At 56.8% G+C, this 16246-nt stretch overlaps 1 protein-coding gene across 1 annotated transcript in view; it reads left to right on the top strand.

Annotated features, from left to right (window-relative positions):
- Nucleotides 1-8446: 8446 nt before the first annotated feature.
- The window catches only part of SYT7 (synaptotagmin 7), a 35303-nt gene continuing 27503 nt past the window's right edge, over nt 8447-16246 (top strand). The window contains exons 1-2 of the mRNA XM_052661687.1: nt 8447-8563; nt 13092-13171. Of these exons, the coding sequence (XP_052517647.1) occupies nt 8447-8563; nt 13092-13171 (197 nt within the window). The remainder of the gene's footprint in view (nt 8564-13091; nt 13172-16246) is intronic.

The raw sequence follows: 16246 nt of genomic DNA, 5'->3' as shown, positions 1-16246 counted from the left end.
CTTGTTTCTTTCTTCCCTTCCGTCTCTCCTTGAAGCAACTTATTTTAAGGCTTAACTCTCATGGGGCACAGAGTTGAGGCCTTCCAGACTCCAGGTCCACTCCTGGCTTTGTCTCTCCTCTGCTGTGTGTTCTCAGGCAAGTATTTACCCCATTCTGAGCCTCAGTTTCCTCCTTTGTGAAATGAGGATAAGAGGGTTTACCTTCAGAGGGCTGCTGAGGACCCGAACATGATTCAATGTTGAGCATACACTAGTTACTATGATTAAAGGCACTTGGTGAGGAAAACAAGGCCTTGCGATCTGAGGACCCCCAGAGAGGGAAGCAGTCTAGGTTAGGAGGTTGTGAGGGTAATGGGACAACTTTGGAAGGGCTGGATGTGGGGAGTGTGAATGTCACCATCAGACTGTCAGAGCAAGTGAATTCTTGGGGAAAGAGCCTGTGTGCCCAGATTCCCAGCATGTCCACTAGTTTCTCTGTATTGTGTCCTGGGCCATGGGCTGTGGGAAACCCGAGCAATGAGGAGAACCCCATAGGCCCTGCTTAAGGGACAGACCTACTCCCAAGAAAAGGAGGTTGGGCAGAAGACAGTTTATTCAAGTTTGGTGAAGGAAGAGACTGCTGTGAGCACTTGTCATCAGGGAGGGCTTCCTGGAGGAGGTAAGCTCATGTGGGGCCTTTGAATAATGTCATGCATTTGTATAGCACTTATTTATCTAGCCTTTCCTGTGCACCAGACCGTGGGCTACCAGAGATGAGTGATCTGGGGGTCTCAAACCTCCAAGTGTTCCCAGTGGGGGAAAGACATGGAAGGTGCTAATTATTAATCCACAGGGATGGATTGCCATAGTTAGAGGGGAAGTAGAAAGGAATCTGGGAGGAAATGAAGCCCATCTTTGTCTAGAGATCTTGAGAATAAAAGGAAGAGAATAGATGGTAGAGAATAGAGGGAAGGGCCTTCAAGGCAGAAGGAACAGCCTATGTGAAGCCTCCAGTGTGAAAGAGGTTGGCCTTTGTGAAGGAGACAAGTGGGTTGTGGCTGGGCTGTGCAGTGTGGCATGTTACAAAATGCTCTCACATGCTTCAGCTCAGAGGAGGGCAGCCATAGCAGGATCGAGGCCAAGTTCAAGTTGCCTTAATTCTCCATACTTGTTTCTTCCTCTGCAAAAAGAGATAATATAAGGTTGAGGAGATCACATGAGATGGTGCATATAAGCTTCCTGGCACAGTGTCTGCCAAAAAAGGCACGTGTTCAATGAATGCTAGCTATTCTTTGATCCTGGTGACACCTCAGCAAGAGAAGTCGGGGTTCTTCTCATCATTTGGAGGTAAAACACTGAGGCCCAGAAGGAGACTTGCCCTTGGTCACTGGCCAGGTGCAGAGTTGAGACTTGAACCTAGGTCAGTTGCCTCCAAGTTTACTTCTGGTCCTACTGCTCTGCCCCAAAAGATAAACGGGGTCCACGGGGAGAGGATTCCAGGCCAGAGAAGGTGCATGAACACTTAGACTTCAGGGACAGCAGAGTGGGCTAGGAATCTGTTCATGACTGTGACCGTGACTGGGTATTCACTTTTGTGTGTGAGAGCATGGGTGTCCATCCATGGGGTAAGTCCCGATGGCTTTTGTGTATGCGTGTGTGTGTGCATCTGTGCATGGGGGAGGGGGGCACAGATGTCTGCGCCAAGGGTGAGTCTCCATGACTTGTGTGTGTGCATGTGAGCCCTGGGCGTCTCTGGCCTGTGTGTGTGCCTGCGCCCCCTCTGGCTCCCCTCGTGTTCCCCCTGGGCAGCTGTGAGCTTGCCTTCAGAAGTCCATTGCGTCTCCAGCAGCTCCCCAGGGCATCCCAGCAGCCGCAGCCTGTTTGATTCTATTCATCTATAAATCATGGCTTGCTGAGGACATGAGGAGGAGTTGGGAGTTAAGGCAGAGTCCTGGCAAGGGATGGGGTCAGCTCTGCGGCTCATATCTGAAGCCTTGCCTGGCTTCCAGCTGTTGCCCCCACCCCGCCATGCCTCAGCTCTCCCCATTCCTTGTCATAGGTGTTCACTGAGCTTTGCTCTTGTTAAGCCCTGGGCCAGGTCCTGGGGAGGGGGTCAGGAGTACACAGGATTGAGTGAGACATGACCTCTGACCTCTGCTATCCTGTGGGGAAAATTAAATGTGTTTTTAGTATTTCATTCACCACTCACTGAGGGCCAACTTCATGTCCCAGATGTCTCTAATGCAGGGCTCGATGTGGTAATATTATGATAATAGCTAGCATTTATTGCCTACTTATTCTGTGTCAGGCACTGTGCTAAATGCATTGTATGTGTTAATTCCTTTAAGCCTCACAGTGGTCCTATGAGGCCTGTACTGTTCTAGCCCCTGTTTATAGATGGGGAAACCAAGGCACACAGAGAATCAGAATTTGAGCCTAACAGTCTGGCCCCAGACCCCTGGCACTTAATCACTGCACCCTAAAAGAAGGGTATATGCGCAGAGTGATGGGAGCTCAGAGGCAGGAGAAATTTCCACTGGGCAGGTTATGGAAGGCTTCCTGGGGGAGGTGCTTTTCATCTGGGTCTAGAAAAATCAGGACTTGTCAGGCAAAGATGGGTATGGGAAAAGACCAGAATGGATCCTGGGATGTGTGTGTGTGTGTGTAGAAGAGAGAGGCTCTCAAACCCTCCCATCCCTTCTCTCCCATCTTGCTTGGGTGACAAGGGAGGTAACATATGCAAACACTGGGCATTCAACAAATATTTACTGAGTACCTTGCATGCATTGGCCTGTCACAGAGGTTATAGGAAAAAGCAAAACAGAAACATCCCCTTCCTTTATAGTCTGGTACACAGTAGGCACTTAATAAATGGTAGCCTCTATTATTATGTTTATCCCCAGAGGCTTGGTATTCCTCCTCATGCATTCTTTCAACAAGCATTTATCAAGCACCTACTATATGCCCAGCTGTCCTTGGTGCTGGGAAGACAGTGGTGAACACGAGGTCCAGCCCCCTTCTTGTGGAGCTGATGTTCTAGAAGGGAAGACAGTGGGTGGACCTCTTGTCCACCTTCAGAGGGGACCACTTCCTCGAGCACACAGGTTTTATTTACCCTGAGAGCTCCCGGTGGGATGGCATGGTCAGGACCATGGTGTCTGCCCACAGCACCTGGCGAAGTCCATAGCACTCCACCAGATGGTCATTGATCCTGGGCTCTGACCCGCTGACATGGTGGCCACAGTCCCAGGCAGACGGGCAGGGACGTGCCTGAGTTCATGGCTCACATCCTGGCACCCCTGGGGCTGGACCCCGAGGGCCTGGCTCTCCTTCTTCCTGGCTCACCCTGCCTCGGAAGGTCTCCTGAAGTCATCCGTCTGCCCTTGTCTGTGTCTCACCCCTGGGACCCAGATGTCTCTTCTGCCCAAGGGTAGGTCGTGGAACTCAGCCCTGTCTAAAGGCTGACTAGGGACGCGTTATTTTCTTTCCCCAAATGTTAATATGCTGACGTTAAGGGGACTTGAAACCATGTATGTCATCGGAGGAAGGGTTAGAAGGGCTGGGGCGGCTTTGCCTGGAGAAGACCGGAAGGGGACATGAGAGCTGTCGGCGGGGATTTGGAGGCCTGTCATGTGGCAGAGGGAGCCGGCTTGTTCCCAGCAGCTCTGCAGGGTAGGCTTAGGACTGCGGGGGAAAGATCGAGGGAGACAAGCACAGCAGCCCTAGCTACCAGTGCCTGTTCGTGGAGGGTCTGCCTCCCGCAGAAGCAGCTTCCTATCCCTGGCAGGGCTGCCCAGGGGGTTTGTTCATTGATGGGGCCTGACTTCCGAGGTCCCTTGCAGCCAGAGACACAGTGACCCCACGCTCTGGAAATGGTTTCACTCTGGCTGGCAGGCAAAAGTATGCTTGCCCCCCTTGGTGGCAATATCGCGTGCTGGCCAAGGGTGTTGTGCCACTTGTTTGTGGTATCAATGCAGTTTTGTACTGGCAAGCATTTTGTTTTACCCTAGATTCAAGGACTGTTCAAGGGTTGCTTGGTGGGGGGTAGGGTGGGCAGGGAACCTTTGGGAGAGAGGTCAGCTGTGTGGAAGATGATAGCATGCACATATGCTGTAGGGGGTCCTCGGGTCACTGATCAGGGAGGGTTCAACTTTCCTTAGTAATATTTCCCTTTCTTCACATGGGACGTTCCATGGATATTAAACAGGGAAATCAGGTTCTTTTTATTGCAAACGGCTTGAGGGGACACAGCCCTATCTACTCAGCATCCATCTCTGTCTGTGGCCCTTGAGAAATTCCTGGGAACCCTAGGTGTTCCAAAGAACACACTTGGAAAACCGCTGATCACTGTCGTCTGTAGTGGGTGTGATGTCTGGGCAAAGAGTGTAGGCTCGAAGTCAGATGGTCTGGGTTTGAGCCCTTGCTCCACTACCTACTAGATGAATGACCTTGGACAAGGTACTTGACCCCCTTTGTGCCTCAGTTTCCACGTCTGTAAGATGGGGACAATCTTAATGCTCCCCTCAGCTGTCGTGCAGACTAAATGGTCACTGCACGTAGAACACCTTGAACACCTGTTCCTCGTCAGAGCAAGGACAGGTCAGCTCTTCCACACAGGAGGGCACTGGCATCTAAGTGGCTGAGTGCCTTGCAACCGGTGCCACACATCTGGTTAGTGGCCAGATTAGGGCCTCAGCCTCCTTCTCCCAGACTCCAAGTTCGGTGCTCATTCTGCATCCCTGCAGAACGCTGATTGCTTAAGACAGGTGTTTTCTGGATCTCTGGGGACCGTTCAGAGGGGCCATTGGCTTCTGGGATTGACAGGCTCTGTCCTCAGGGGCTCTTCAACTCACAGCACAGGTTAAGGAGCAGTTTTGATAAGGACCTTGTTTGACAACGAGAAAAGGGAGCTCCAGGGAGGTGACCCCGTGGAGAATTGCCCCGTGGCCAAGAGATGTGGGGCAGAGTGAGTGCGGAGAGGGCACCAGGGCAGAGGAATCACCTGGGGTGTAATTGCCAACCACAGCTCCCAGCTCACGAGCTTGCTGACTCCCCCTCTGATCCTGCCCTCCCCTGCTCAAAAACCTTCTATGGCTCCCACAGCCCACAAACCCAAGGGGCCCCTCAGCGTGAAAGACAAAGCCCTTCTCCATCAGGCCCTATTCTCATTCCCAGCCCAGCCTCCACCACTTCCCTCCCCATCCCCTAGTCCAGATCTTCCAACAACACTCCTGACCGTTCTTCCCCGCTCATGCCTTTGCTCTTGCTGTTTCCTCTGCCCAGATTGTGCTACCTTCACGTCCTGTCCCTTTCCCAGATCACACCAAACACCACCTCCTCGGGGAAGCCTTCCCAGTTAGCTCCCTGGTCCAGCAATGCCTTCTCTGTCTGTGCTCCTGGAGCTCTCTGTACACCTGAGAGAGAACTGACACTGCCAACCCGAATAATAATCCATATCTGCTCAGTCGCTTCAGCCGTGTTCAACTCTTTGAGACTCCATGGACCCATCTCTGTCCATCGGATTCTCCAGGCAAGAATACTGGAGTGGGTTGCCATGCCCTTTTCCAGGGGATGTTCCTGACCCAGGAATCAACCTCCGGCTCCTGCGTTGCAGGTGGATTAGTTACTGCTGAGCCATCATGGGAGCCCAATCTGTATCTGCTGCTGCTGCTGCTGAGTCGCTTCAGTCGAGTCTGACTCTGTGCAACCCCATAGACGGCAGCCCACCAGGCTCCCCCGTCCCTGGGATTCTCCAGGCAAGAACACTGGAGTGGGTTGCCATTTCCTTCAATGCATGAAAGTGAAAAGCGAAAGTGAAGTCGCTCAGTCGTGTCCAACTCTTTGTGACCCCATAGACAGCAGCCCACCAGGCTCCTCCGTCCCTGGTATTTTCCACAACAACTCCATGAGTGGGTGCCATTATTATCTTCACTTTATTTTTTTTAATGTGGTGGCGGGGGGATTAATTATTTTATTTTATTCTTTTGACCATGCTGCTCGGCATGCAGGATCTTAGTTCCCCGACCAGGGATGGAATCTGTGCCCCTGTGGTAGAAGCTCAGAGTCTTAACCACTGGACCACCAGGGATATCCCCTATTTTCACTTTGTGGAGAAAATGCAGACACTGAGCGGTTAAGACACTTGTTCAAGGCCACACAGCTATTAAGAGGCAAAGACTGTACTCACACCTGAGTCTGTTCTTGGGTCTTCTGGAGTCTTGAGCTTCAGCCTGGGTGTCTATCTGCCACTCCCTGGTTCTAGGACACGAGCCGTCCTAAGAACAATTAGCTGAATTCTCACCTGTCCCCTGGGCCTCAGGGTTGGCTCTTAATAGACAGTGGTTGAAGAAAGCTCAGCCCAAGAAGGGAATTTATTTAAAAGTGAGTTCAGTAAAGGAATGTCTGCTCTCCCAGCCCACACAACACCCCACCCCCAGGCTCTCTCCATGGAGGCAGGGGCAACTCCCATGGAGAGAGCTGGAAAGAGCGCTGGCCCCATTTCCAGAAGCTGTGTCCCATGTCTCTTGACCACAGGCCTGAGTCTGGGGCCCTAAGGTATTATGGTCCCTCCGCACCCCCTGGAGCCTGAAGGTTCAAGATGGAAGCCTCCCATCTCGCCTGAGAACCATGATGCAAGCGGCCCCTCCAGCCTCAGCAGAGCTGTGCTCCCTCTGCTGGAGGGAACGAAGGGCAGGACCACTTCCCAGTGTCTGCAGGCTGTCCAGGCCAGAGCCCCTGGATGCTGTGGACTCTGAGGTTGACAGTGAGCTGGGTGCAGTGGCTTTCTAGGGGCCGAGGCCGGGGACTCAGGACAGGAGGAAGTGTAGATGGCCTGGCAGGTGGACAGGGAAGGGCCCCGCATGAGTGGCCTTTTCCCACAGCTTGCAGACTCCAGACGTTGGGATGGGAGGGGTGGAGCCCAAGCGGGATTCTGAGGAGACCAGACAATGGGACCGGCTGCCCAGAGCACTGGAGTCGTGGTGGGAGGCAGCCCCAGGGCCCTGAGCACTGGGGCTGACCGCTGGGCCCTCCTCCATGAGGCCCCACAGCGAAGCGACAGGGACCGGGTGCCCAGAAGCTAAAACCGCAGGAACCGGGAGCAGACAGATATCGTCGACTCTTAATTACCACCATCGCTGAAACCAAAAAGCCCACGCAGGCTCCTCTGTAAATAAACAGCATCTCCTTGACTTGAAGATCCATCCGGGCGCACACATATTTACAGAGCACGTGTGATTGGTGCCGGTCTCTGTCGACTCACTCCCCCACACGATAATCTCCGGTCAACTTTCTCCTTCCTTACATGTAGGTTTGAGCTCGTGTTCACAACCACCTGTGAGGAGGGAGGGAGGAGGGCTAATCCACATTGACAGGGGGAGAAAGCCCAGCAGTTAGGTGACTAAAGCCCCATAGCTAGCAAGCAGTGGGATTTGCACAGAAACCTGGGCTTTGCCTCCCAGGGCATGTCCGTCAAGGTTCCCACCCTGAAAGTTTAGGGCCCCTGGGCTGTTAGGACGGAAGCACCCTTCCCCACCCACCCCTGCCAGGAGCACTCAGGGGCACTGTGAGCAACCAAGGTGAGGCTGAGCTGGGGGGGAGGTGGGTGCGGGGAAGGATGGGAGGTGAGCTGAAGGACTAGGGCAGAGGAGGACAGGGCATGCAGAGGTCAGTTGGGTGGGCTTCCAGCCCAAGAAAAGCTGAGCTAAAGGGGATGAGGACTGCTCAGGGGGTTCCAGATTCCCTCTTTGATTACACGTGTGGCCAGCATTTGAGGAGGGTCTGTGGGGGCCCATAGGGCACATGGCCTCAGAGGGGCTGTGGGAACTAACCCTTTTGGCAAATGAGGCTGGAGTTGTGCCTCAGAGTATGTGTATGGGGTGGGGGCGGGGGAGTGGAAGCATTCTTGGCAGAAGCTCTTTAAGAGGAACTTGAAAGCCCAGTGGGGGCTTCCCTGGTGGCTCAGACAGTAAAGAATCCGCCTGCAATGCAGGAGACCTGGGTTCCTTCCCTGGGTTGGGAAGATCCCCTGGAGGAGGGCATGGCAACCCACTCCAGTATTCTTGCCTGGAGAATCCTACGGACAGAGAAGACTGGCGGGCTACAGTCTGTGGAGTCACAAGGAATCGGACGCAACTGAGCAACTAAGCACGGCACAGCACAGAAAGCCCAGTGAGGTCTGGGTATGCCAGGGGCACACTTGACCTCTCCTTTGCGGGGCATGAAGTTTGGGGGATGGGGAGTACCCCATGCAGGGACTGGGAAAGACCTACCAGAGGCTCCCATTTTACAGATAAGGAAAGGAAGGTTCAGAGAGGGGAAGAGACCGCCCAAGGTGAGCCCGCAGGGCAGAGCTGAGTGTAGAACGTGGGGCGCATAGCTCCCAGTGTGGGTTGGGTGGCTGTTCTGGGGCGGGGCTCTGGACTGCGGGAGAATGGCTGGCCTTGGCCAGTGAGGGTCTGACCTGTGCATGTCGTCTCCAGGGGCGCCCACCCGCGATGTCCTGCTGGTCTCTGCCATCATCACCGTCAGCCTTAGCGTCACTGTCGTCCTCTGCGGCCTCTGCCACTGGTGTCAGCGCAAACTGGTGAGGCTCCTAAGGGCCCCCGGGGGGAAGCGGCCTGGCCCTGCACCCCGCCCTCCTCGATGACAGGCTCGTGAACGCTCTCAAGCGGGCGCGCCCACGACCCACCTGCCCACAGAGCCAGGCACACTTCCGTGGAAATTCACACCGGGCGCCCTGTGTTTGCTGGGGCTTGATCCCATATGTCTGTGTGCACACCCAGAGCCACACACCTAGGCACACACTGGTGGACAGACAGGGGTCTCAAGGGCATTCGCACGCTCGTGACTATGCGCACACACGCCCCACTTCCCGCAGAAAGGACCGCAGGCACACACGCGCAGACTGAGAATGGAGACCCCCCTCCCACCCAGCGCCGCGCGCCCCCTCCCCACAGCCCGCGCGTTCCCGCCACCACCCAGGGCTGGGCGTGGCCGAGCCGGGCCTCCTGTCCAATGAGGAGGCTCTGCCCGCCCCGCCCCGCCCCCTCCCCCTGCGCCCTCCCATCCATCCTGGTTCTCGGGGGTTTGTACAGGCACAAACGGCTTCTTTTCATTTTTAACGAGGGCTGGGAAATTAACGAGCAGGATTAGGCCATCAATAAGTAACGAGACTGTCAGGAGGGACATTCATCACCGGAGGGCGCCGGGAGGAGGAGTCAGCTTGAATCACCCTCCTGCACCCCCGCAGCTCCCCAAGGGTGGCTGCCCTTGAGGCCGCCCCCCCATTCCCCCTTCTGCTGCCCCAGTTTAGAAGTGCTGCGGGGTCTTTGAGGACTGCAGGGGGCACCCCCGGAGGTGGGCCCAGAGGTGTCCCAGGTGTGGGGCGTTTCTGAGGCTTCGGTGAAGAAGGGTCCCTGGCAGACACTTTCCATGCCCCAGATCGAGGATGATGGGAGCGAGGGCAGAGTGCCACATTTTTCTCCCTGCCCGATCACAGAAGGGCGAGGGGCAGGGAGGGGCGAGGGGCGGGGAGGGCATGGGTACCGTGTAGGTGGGAGCTCCATGCCTCAGTCCTAATGAGGGGAAGGGGCAGATACCCCTGGGGCCAGACCCAAGAAGCCACCATGCTCCCTTCAGGAAAGGCAAGCCTGGGGGATGGGAGTGTTCTTCTTCATCCCAGGATGTGCAGTTTCAGGCAGCCCTGTTCCCTGGGGAGGAGCCAGGGAGAAGGCCAACCCGGCCCCATGCGCAAGAGTGTGCGAGTATGTGTGTGTGACTTGGGCCCACTCCTTGTGAGCAGGTGCCAGCCTGGCTGCCCTGCATTGTTCCTGGATTTCCTGCCTCTGTGTCTGTCTCAGAATTTCAAGGGAGGTGGAGGAGGGGGCTTGGCCACGTGCCTGTGTGCGCCAGTGTCCTCGGAGGCCTGGGAGGGGCTGGGCCTGCACTGCAGCCCCGTGCGTCTGGTTGCAGGGCCCTTTAGGCTGCCCGTCTGTCTGTATTTGAAGGCAGGGGACTGTTGTGTGAACAGGCGCTGCTGGTGACCTTGAATGGGGGCTGTTTTGTGCTGGGGTATCAGTTTTGAGGACATTAGTGCTGTGTGCGTGTGTGTGTGTGTTCCACCCTGCACAGTGGGATGTGGATCATCTCATCACATCCCCGTGTAAGTGCTGCAGTGTGTGTGTCTGTGTGTGCGTGCATATCTCTGTGTTTGTTGAGGGCCTCACCCCCACTCACCTGGGGATAGGAGTTCAGAGATGACAGCTTTTGTAGCAGGTGGGGGGCTGTCACTGCAGGAAGTGCCTTGGGAAGCGTAGAGCTGCAGAACCTTCCTTGGCCCAGCCCCTCCTCCCAGCCTCCAGCCAGGAGCTTCCTCGGGGTCCAGACCAGACCGGCACCACGTGTCCCTCTTTGACTTAATCCTCTGAGCTGCTGCTAGAACATTACTTTGGCCAGGACCCCCCAGTCCTGCCACCCCTTCCCCCCTGCCCCTCCACCTGGGTCTCAGAAGCCAGGGAGCTTTTTGTCCAGATTGTCTCCGTGTTCCATGGAAGGGGCTTTCAAATGCAACCCCCCCCCCTCAACAGTTGCTGGGCTCTCCTTGCCTGCCTGTCCCCTCAGCAGCAGTGACGTGATACCTGACAGCCCAGATCCCATTTCCAAACATTAATAACTTCCTTAATCTCCAGCTGGCTTTTTCCGGATCAGCCTGGCCAACCCCCTCCCTACTAAGCAGGCTGGGGGGATCAGGCTCCTTTAGAGCCACCTAATTCTCCAGTGGGGAGGCTTCTTAAATGGCGTTAGTGGTAAAGAATCCACCTGCCAATGCAGCAGACGCCAAGAGACCCAGATTTGATCCCTGGGTCGGGAAGATCCCCTGGAGAAGGAAATGGCAACCCACTCTAGTATTCTTGCCTGGGAAATCCCATGGATAGAGGAGCCTGGCGAGCAGGAGTCCTTGGGGTCGCAAGAATGGGCCACAACTGAGCACTTGTCAGCAGCAATGTCTCCAGGACCCCAGCTGGGGTTCCTCTCTTTGCCCCATTTATTTCCCCCTGACCCCTAAAGCAAGTCCTGCCTCGGTTCCTATCCCCCATATGCCCCAGCTCCTCTGCAAAAGGATCGTTGCAGCTGGAGGGGAAGCTTCCCTGAGCTGTGGCAGGAAGAGGGGCAGGCAGAAGCTTCCAGAACACCCTGGGTGAGCCAAATGCCTGGGCTTGGGGCAGGGGCAATGGACCAGTCTTGGAAGAGGGTGCTGGACAGAGCAAGTTCCCTGAAGACCAGGAAGAAAAAGAAGGGATGAAGGGTAGGGTAGGGACTGCCAGCAGATGCTCCCTGCCCCAGGCTGCCTGAACAGCTGGAAAACCACAGGGCCGGGGCTCCTGACTGAGGGTCCTGCCCATGAAGGGCCCTGGGCCACCACAGAGGTGCTCCAGGCTCCCCATCTTCCCAGGTGGAACTAGGAATTGTTTGGGGCTTGAACTTCTGGGTGATGATGGGAGGGACCAGAGCTGAGCTGTGAGAGGGCAGCTTTTGTGGACCCAAGGGATCCAGCAGCTCTGGTGGGTTTTTTTTTTTTCTCACTCTTCGGGTTCTGGCTCAGAGCATCAGCCTGAGGCTGGGATGCCAGAGTGGGTGGGGTACCAGAGCCCATACAGTCCCTGCCACTGGGGGCTACATTCCCAGGGGTAGGAGCTGAAGTAGGTAAAGAGAAATATTAAAGCCATGATGAGAACCTTGAAGGGTGAGGGACGAGGGCTCATCCAGGGATGCCGCACCATTTCAGAAAGGAGGAAGGGAGGCTGGAGAGGGCAAGGGACATGAGCGGGGTGACAGGGGGAGTGTGGGGCACTGCTGGGACAGGACCCTGGTGCCCCCAAGGCACAGGGGTGCTGGGGGGGCAGCATGAGGGCCTTCCCCCCACCCCCACCCCTCTTCCTGCAAGCTCCGCTGTTGTCCCTAAACAGGCAGCTCCAGTCCCGGGAAGGGGCTGCAGCTGGCAGGAGCGTCGGGGAACACGGCTGTGCGGCTTTTATTTTGCTTTAGGGAGAATGGAATAATTGACTGTTGTGGCTATGGTCTTGGCGCACATGACGGGATGTTGGGGAAATGTATGCCTGTTTGTGTGTGTGTGTGAGTGTGTGTGTGTGTGCGTGTGTGCACGTGTGTGTGTGTGTCTGTCTGTCCCTACTCCGCTGGGCAGGGGCAGGCCAGTGCCTAGTGGGTGACAGCCCCAGCCCCTGCACCCCCCCTTACCCGCCCAGGCCCGTGGCCCCTGGGTGCGCGTGAGGACGCTCGGTGGCCGCCAGGAATGTTAATGGTGCCGGGCTCTGCAGGAGCTAAATTTAGAAACCCAAACCGAGAAGGTGAATGGTGCTCACCTTCCCAGCAGCAGGCCCGGTCACCACTGCAGCCGTGGCCCTTGCTCCAGCCAGGGGACCCGGCGTGCCCACACCATGCCCATCATCCTGCCTGGCCCGTCCCTCCACTCATGCTGGTTGAGGACCTCTAGGGGGCTGAGCCTGAAGAGTCCGTGGGCGGCCCTGCTTCCTTCCTACAGCGGTGGGTCCTCAAGCCCTGCCCTGCCTCGCGGGCGCAGAGCAGAAGCGCCTCAAGGACCCCCCAGACAGTAAGGGACACAGCTCCGGCAGGACTAGGCACGGGCCCTCTCCCCGCCCCCGCCGCTCACGTCACTGGCCACTGCCAACCTTGCCCTGCAGGATGCCACCCCCACCATCTGGGGGCAGTGACGTGGCCCGCGTGACGTGGCCAGGCGCCTGAGAGCCGTCTGTCCATGGCAGAGGGAGATATGTTTCTGGGAGCCGAGCCAGAGCCCCAGGAGACAGGCAGGCGGGAGGGGCCTCGTCCCCAGGGGTCAGGGATGCGGTGCAGGTCAACGGGGCGGGGCATGGGGCCTAGGAACTGCCAGCCGGGGAGCAGGGATGGGTGGGGGCCGGCACCCCTGGCTGGTGGCACTCTCACACGTTGGCCCGGGCCCTTGCCGCTGAGGCTGGGTTCACATCCACTCCCCTCCCCGCTGGAACCTTGCTCTGTGGAGGCAGGGAGAGTCCAGGCCCTGTCTCCCAGGACTGACCCCGGTGCTGTCTCCACAGGGCAAACGCTACAAGAACTCCTTGGAGACGGTGGGCACGCCAGACTCAGGGCGTGGGCGCAGTGAGAAGAAGGCCATCAAGTAGGTGCCAGGCTTCGAGTCTGGGGTGGGGCACGCAGGCAGTCCAGGTGGGAGGAGCCCCCCCGGGTGTGGTACACAGCTTCCTCCTTACCCTGGGTGCTGTGCTCTCTCCGCCCCGCACCCCCATATATGCCCTGCCAGCACCTCAGAGTGACTCTAGGACCCCGCCTTCTCTGCCCGTGCCTCCCAGAACCCTCTCGAGGCTCCGGGGCCCCCAGCCCTATCTCTGGCTGCCCTCACTCCCAGCATGGTCTGCCTCCTCCCTCAACCCGGGTCCTGGGTGCTCCATCAACCTGCACATCACACAGGTGGTCCCCCAGCCCTGCCTGGCTCCCCTGTATCTCCAAGCTCCTTCCCCAGCTGGGGAGCCCCTCTCTGGGGGTGGGGTGGAGGGGGCTCAGACCCCACCCATGTTCTGAGGGTCACCTGGAAGGAGAACCCTGGGCACCCCAACAGAACCCAGTGCTGGGCGGCTCTTGGAAGCAGAGCGATGGGGGAGGTCTCCCTGGTCACACCCAGTCCCCATCGCACGTCTTGCTGCCCTGAGTCTGCCGGTTTCCCCATTTGGCTCTGTGATCCCTCTTCAAGTAGGCAGGTCTGCCTTGCCCTGCAGACCACTCCTTAGAGTCACTGGGAGACACTGGGATAAGCTCCCAACCCTGCCGCTGGGTACTCTAGGAACTGGGTGAGGGGAGAGGCCTCTTTCTAGAGGGCTTTCTGCCCTCTGGCCCAATGGATTGGCCCCTTCCTCTCTGCCTAGCCCCAGCCTTCGCTAAGAGACTGCTGGGCACCCTTCCATCTTAGCCTGCCAGGGCCGAGCCTGCCAGCCAAGGGCTCTGCCTGGAAGCGGGGCCTTCCCCAGCACCCCCTGCCCAACTCAAGGCCCCACTGCTCCTGCCCACACCTCCCGTCCTGCCCTCCCCCTGGTCCATCTTCCTCTCTCCCTCCTACCCTCCTTCCCTCCCCCTCTGCCCTGCTCCTGAGGGCTCCTTCCCTGCCCTTCCTCGGGCCCCCCTCCTCTTTTATCATCTCTTGCTCTGACCCTGTTTGGGGCCTTCACAGAAGCTGTGGGTGTGTGTCTGTGTGGGAGCGGGTAAGTGGAGGGGTGGGCCAGGCCGAGGTTGGCGGTGGGGAGGAGGCTCAGGAGGAGGCTGCCGGGAGCCTTTGAAGCTGGGTTTGGTTGCACACTCTCCAGTCTTCAAAGCTGAGAGCTGGCAGGTCTCAGGGGCTGTTGCAGAGCCCAGGCCCCAGGCTTTCGGAAGGAGGGGAGGGACCACGTGGGGGAGCAGGGGGCCAACCCAGCTCCTGTGCAGCCTCCCGGCCCGACTCCAGTCATCTCTGTAGCCACGGTCTGGGCCAGGGGCCTGTCTCTGCCAGGTGACCATCACCTTCCTAGATAAGGGTGTGTGTGTGCCAGACAGTCCGGGCCATGAGAGGAGATGCGATTCCAATAGCGGGGAGAGTGGGCAGCAGGCTCTGTGGGCTGGGACAGGGGCCACAGGTATCAGACCCTCAACCCCAGGCGAAGGAAGCCACCTTTCTTGGCTGCATGCCCCCAGGTCCCTAGCCTTTGGCTTTTGCCTGGGCCCAAGCCAGTGGGCTTCCCTGGTGGCTCCGACGGTAAAGAATCTGCCTGCAATGTGGGAGATCTGGGTTCGATCCCTGGGTTGGGAAGATCCCCTGGAGAAGGGAGTAGCAACCCATTCCAGTATTCTTGCCTGGAGATTTCCGTGGGCAGAGGAATCTGGCAGGCTACATGGGGTCACAAAGAGTCAGACAGGACTGAGCGACTAATACACACAGACACACACACACACACAGACACACACACACACACACAGACACACACACACACACACAGACACACACACACAGACACACACAGACACACACACACACAGACACACACACACACAGACACAGACACACACACACACACACAGACACACACACACACAGACACAGACACACACACACACACAGACACACACACACAGACACACACACACACAGACACACACACACACACACACAGACACACACACACAGACACACACACACAGACACACACACACACACACACAGACACACACACAGACACACACAGACACACACACACACAGACACACACACACACACAGACACACACACACAGACACACACACACACAGACACACACACACACAGACACACACACACAGACACACACACAGACACACACACACAGACACACACACACAGAGACACACACACACAGACACACACAGACACACACACACACAGACACACACACACACAGACACACACACACAGACACACACACACACACAGACACACACACACAGACACACACAGACACACACACACACAGACACACACACACACACAGACACACACACACACACAGACACACACACAGACACACACACACACAGACACACACACACAGACACACACACACACAGACACACACACACACAGACACACACACACAGACACACACACACACACAGACACACACACACACAGACACACAGACACACACACACAGACACACACACACACACAGACACACACACACACAGACACACACACACACAGACACACACACACACAGACACACACACACACAGACACACACACACACAGACACACACACACACACACACAGACACACACACACAGACACACACACACAGACACACACACAGACACACACAGACACACACACACACAGACACACACACACACACAGACACACACACACACACAGACACACACACACACACACACACACACACACAGCCAGTGGGGCAGCAGGAAGCAGGGTTTACCTGCTGCACAATCGCCCCATGGGCTTGGGACCTCCTCCCAAAGGATCATGTTATCAAGGATTCCGAGAAGCTGCAACCTTTAATAGCTGTTTTTCAAACTGTGAATAGTGTTTCTCAAACTGTGTTCCTCAGAGCGCTTGTGCCCCCGTAAAAGATTGATAGTGATCCCATGGATCCAGGGGTCCGTGACCAACTAAGTCTGGGAAACACTAACACGCATGGGTACGTTAAAGGCTCTGAG

The sequence above is a fragment of the Budorcas taxicolor genome, chromosome 25 (assembly GCF_023091745.1).
Source record: "Budorcas taxicolor isolate Tak-1 chromosome 25, Takin1.1, whole genome shotgun sequence".
NCBI classification, from domain to species: Eukaryota; Metazoa; Chordata; class Mammalia; order Artiodactyla; family Bovidae; genus Budorcas; species Budorcas taxicolor.
The sequence above is the reverse complement of the archived record's forward strand: the minus strand, read 5'-3'. Positions and strand labels throughout refer to the sequence as shown.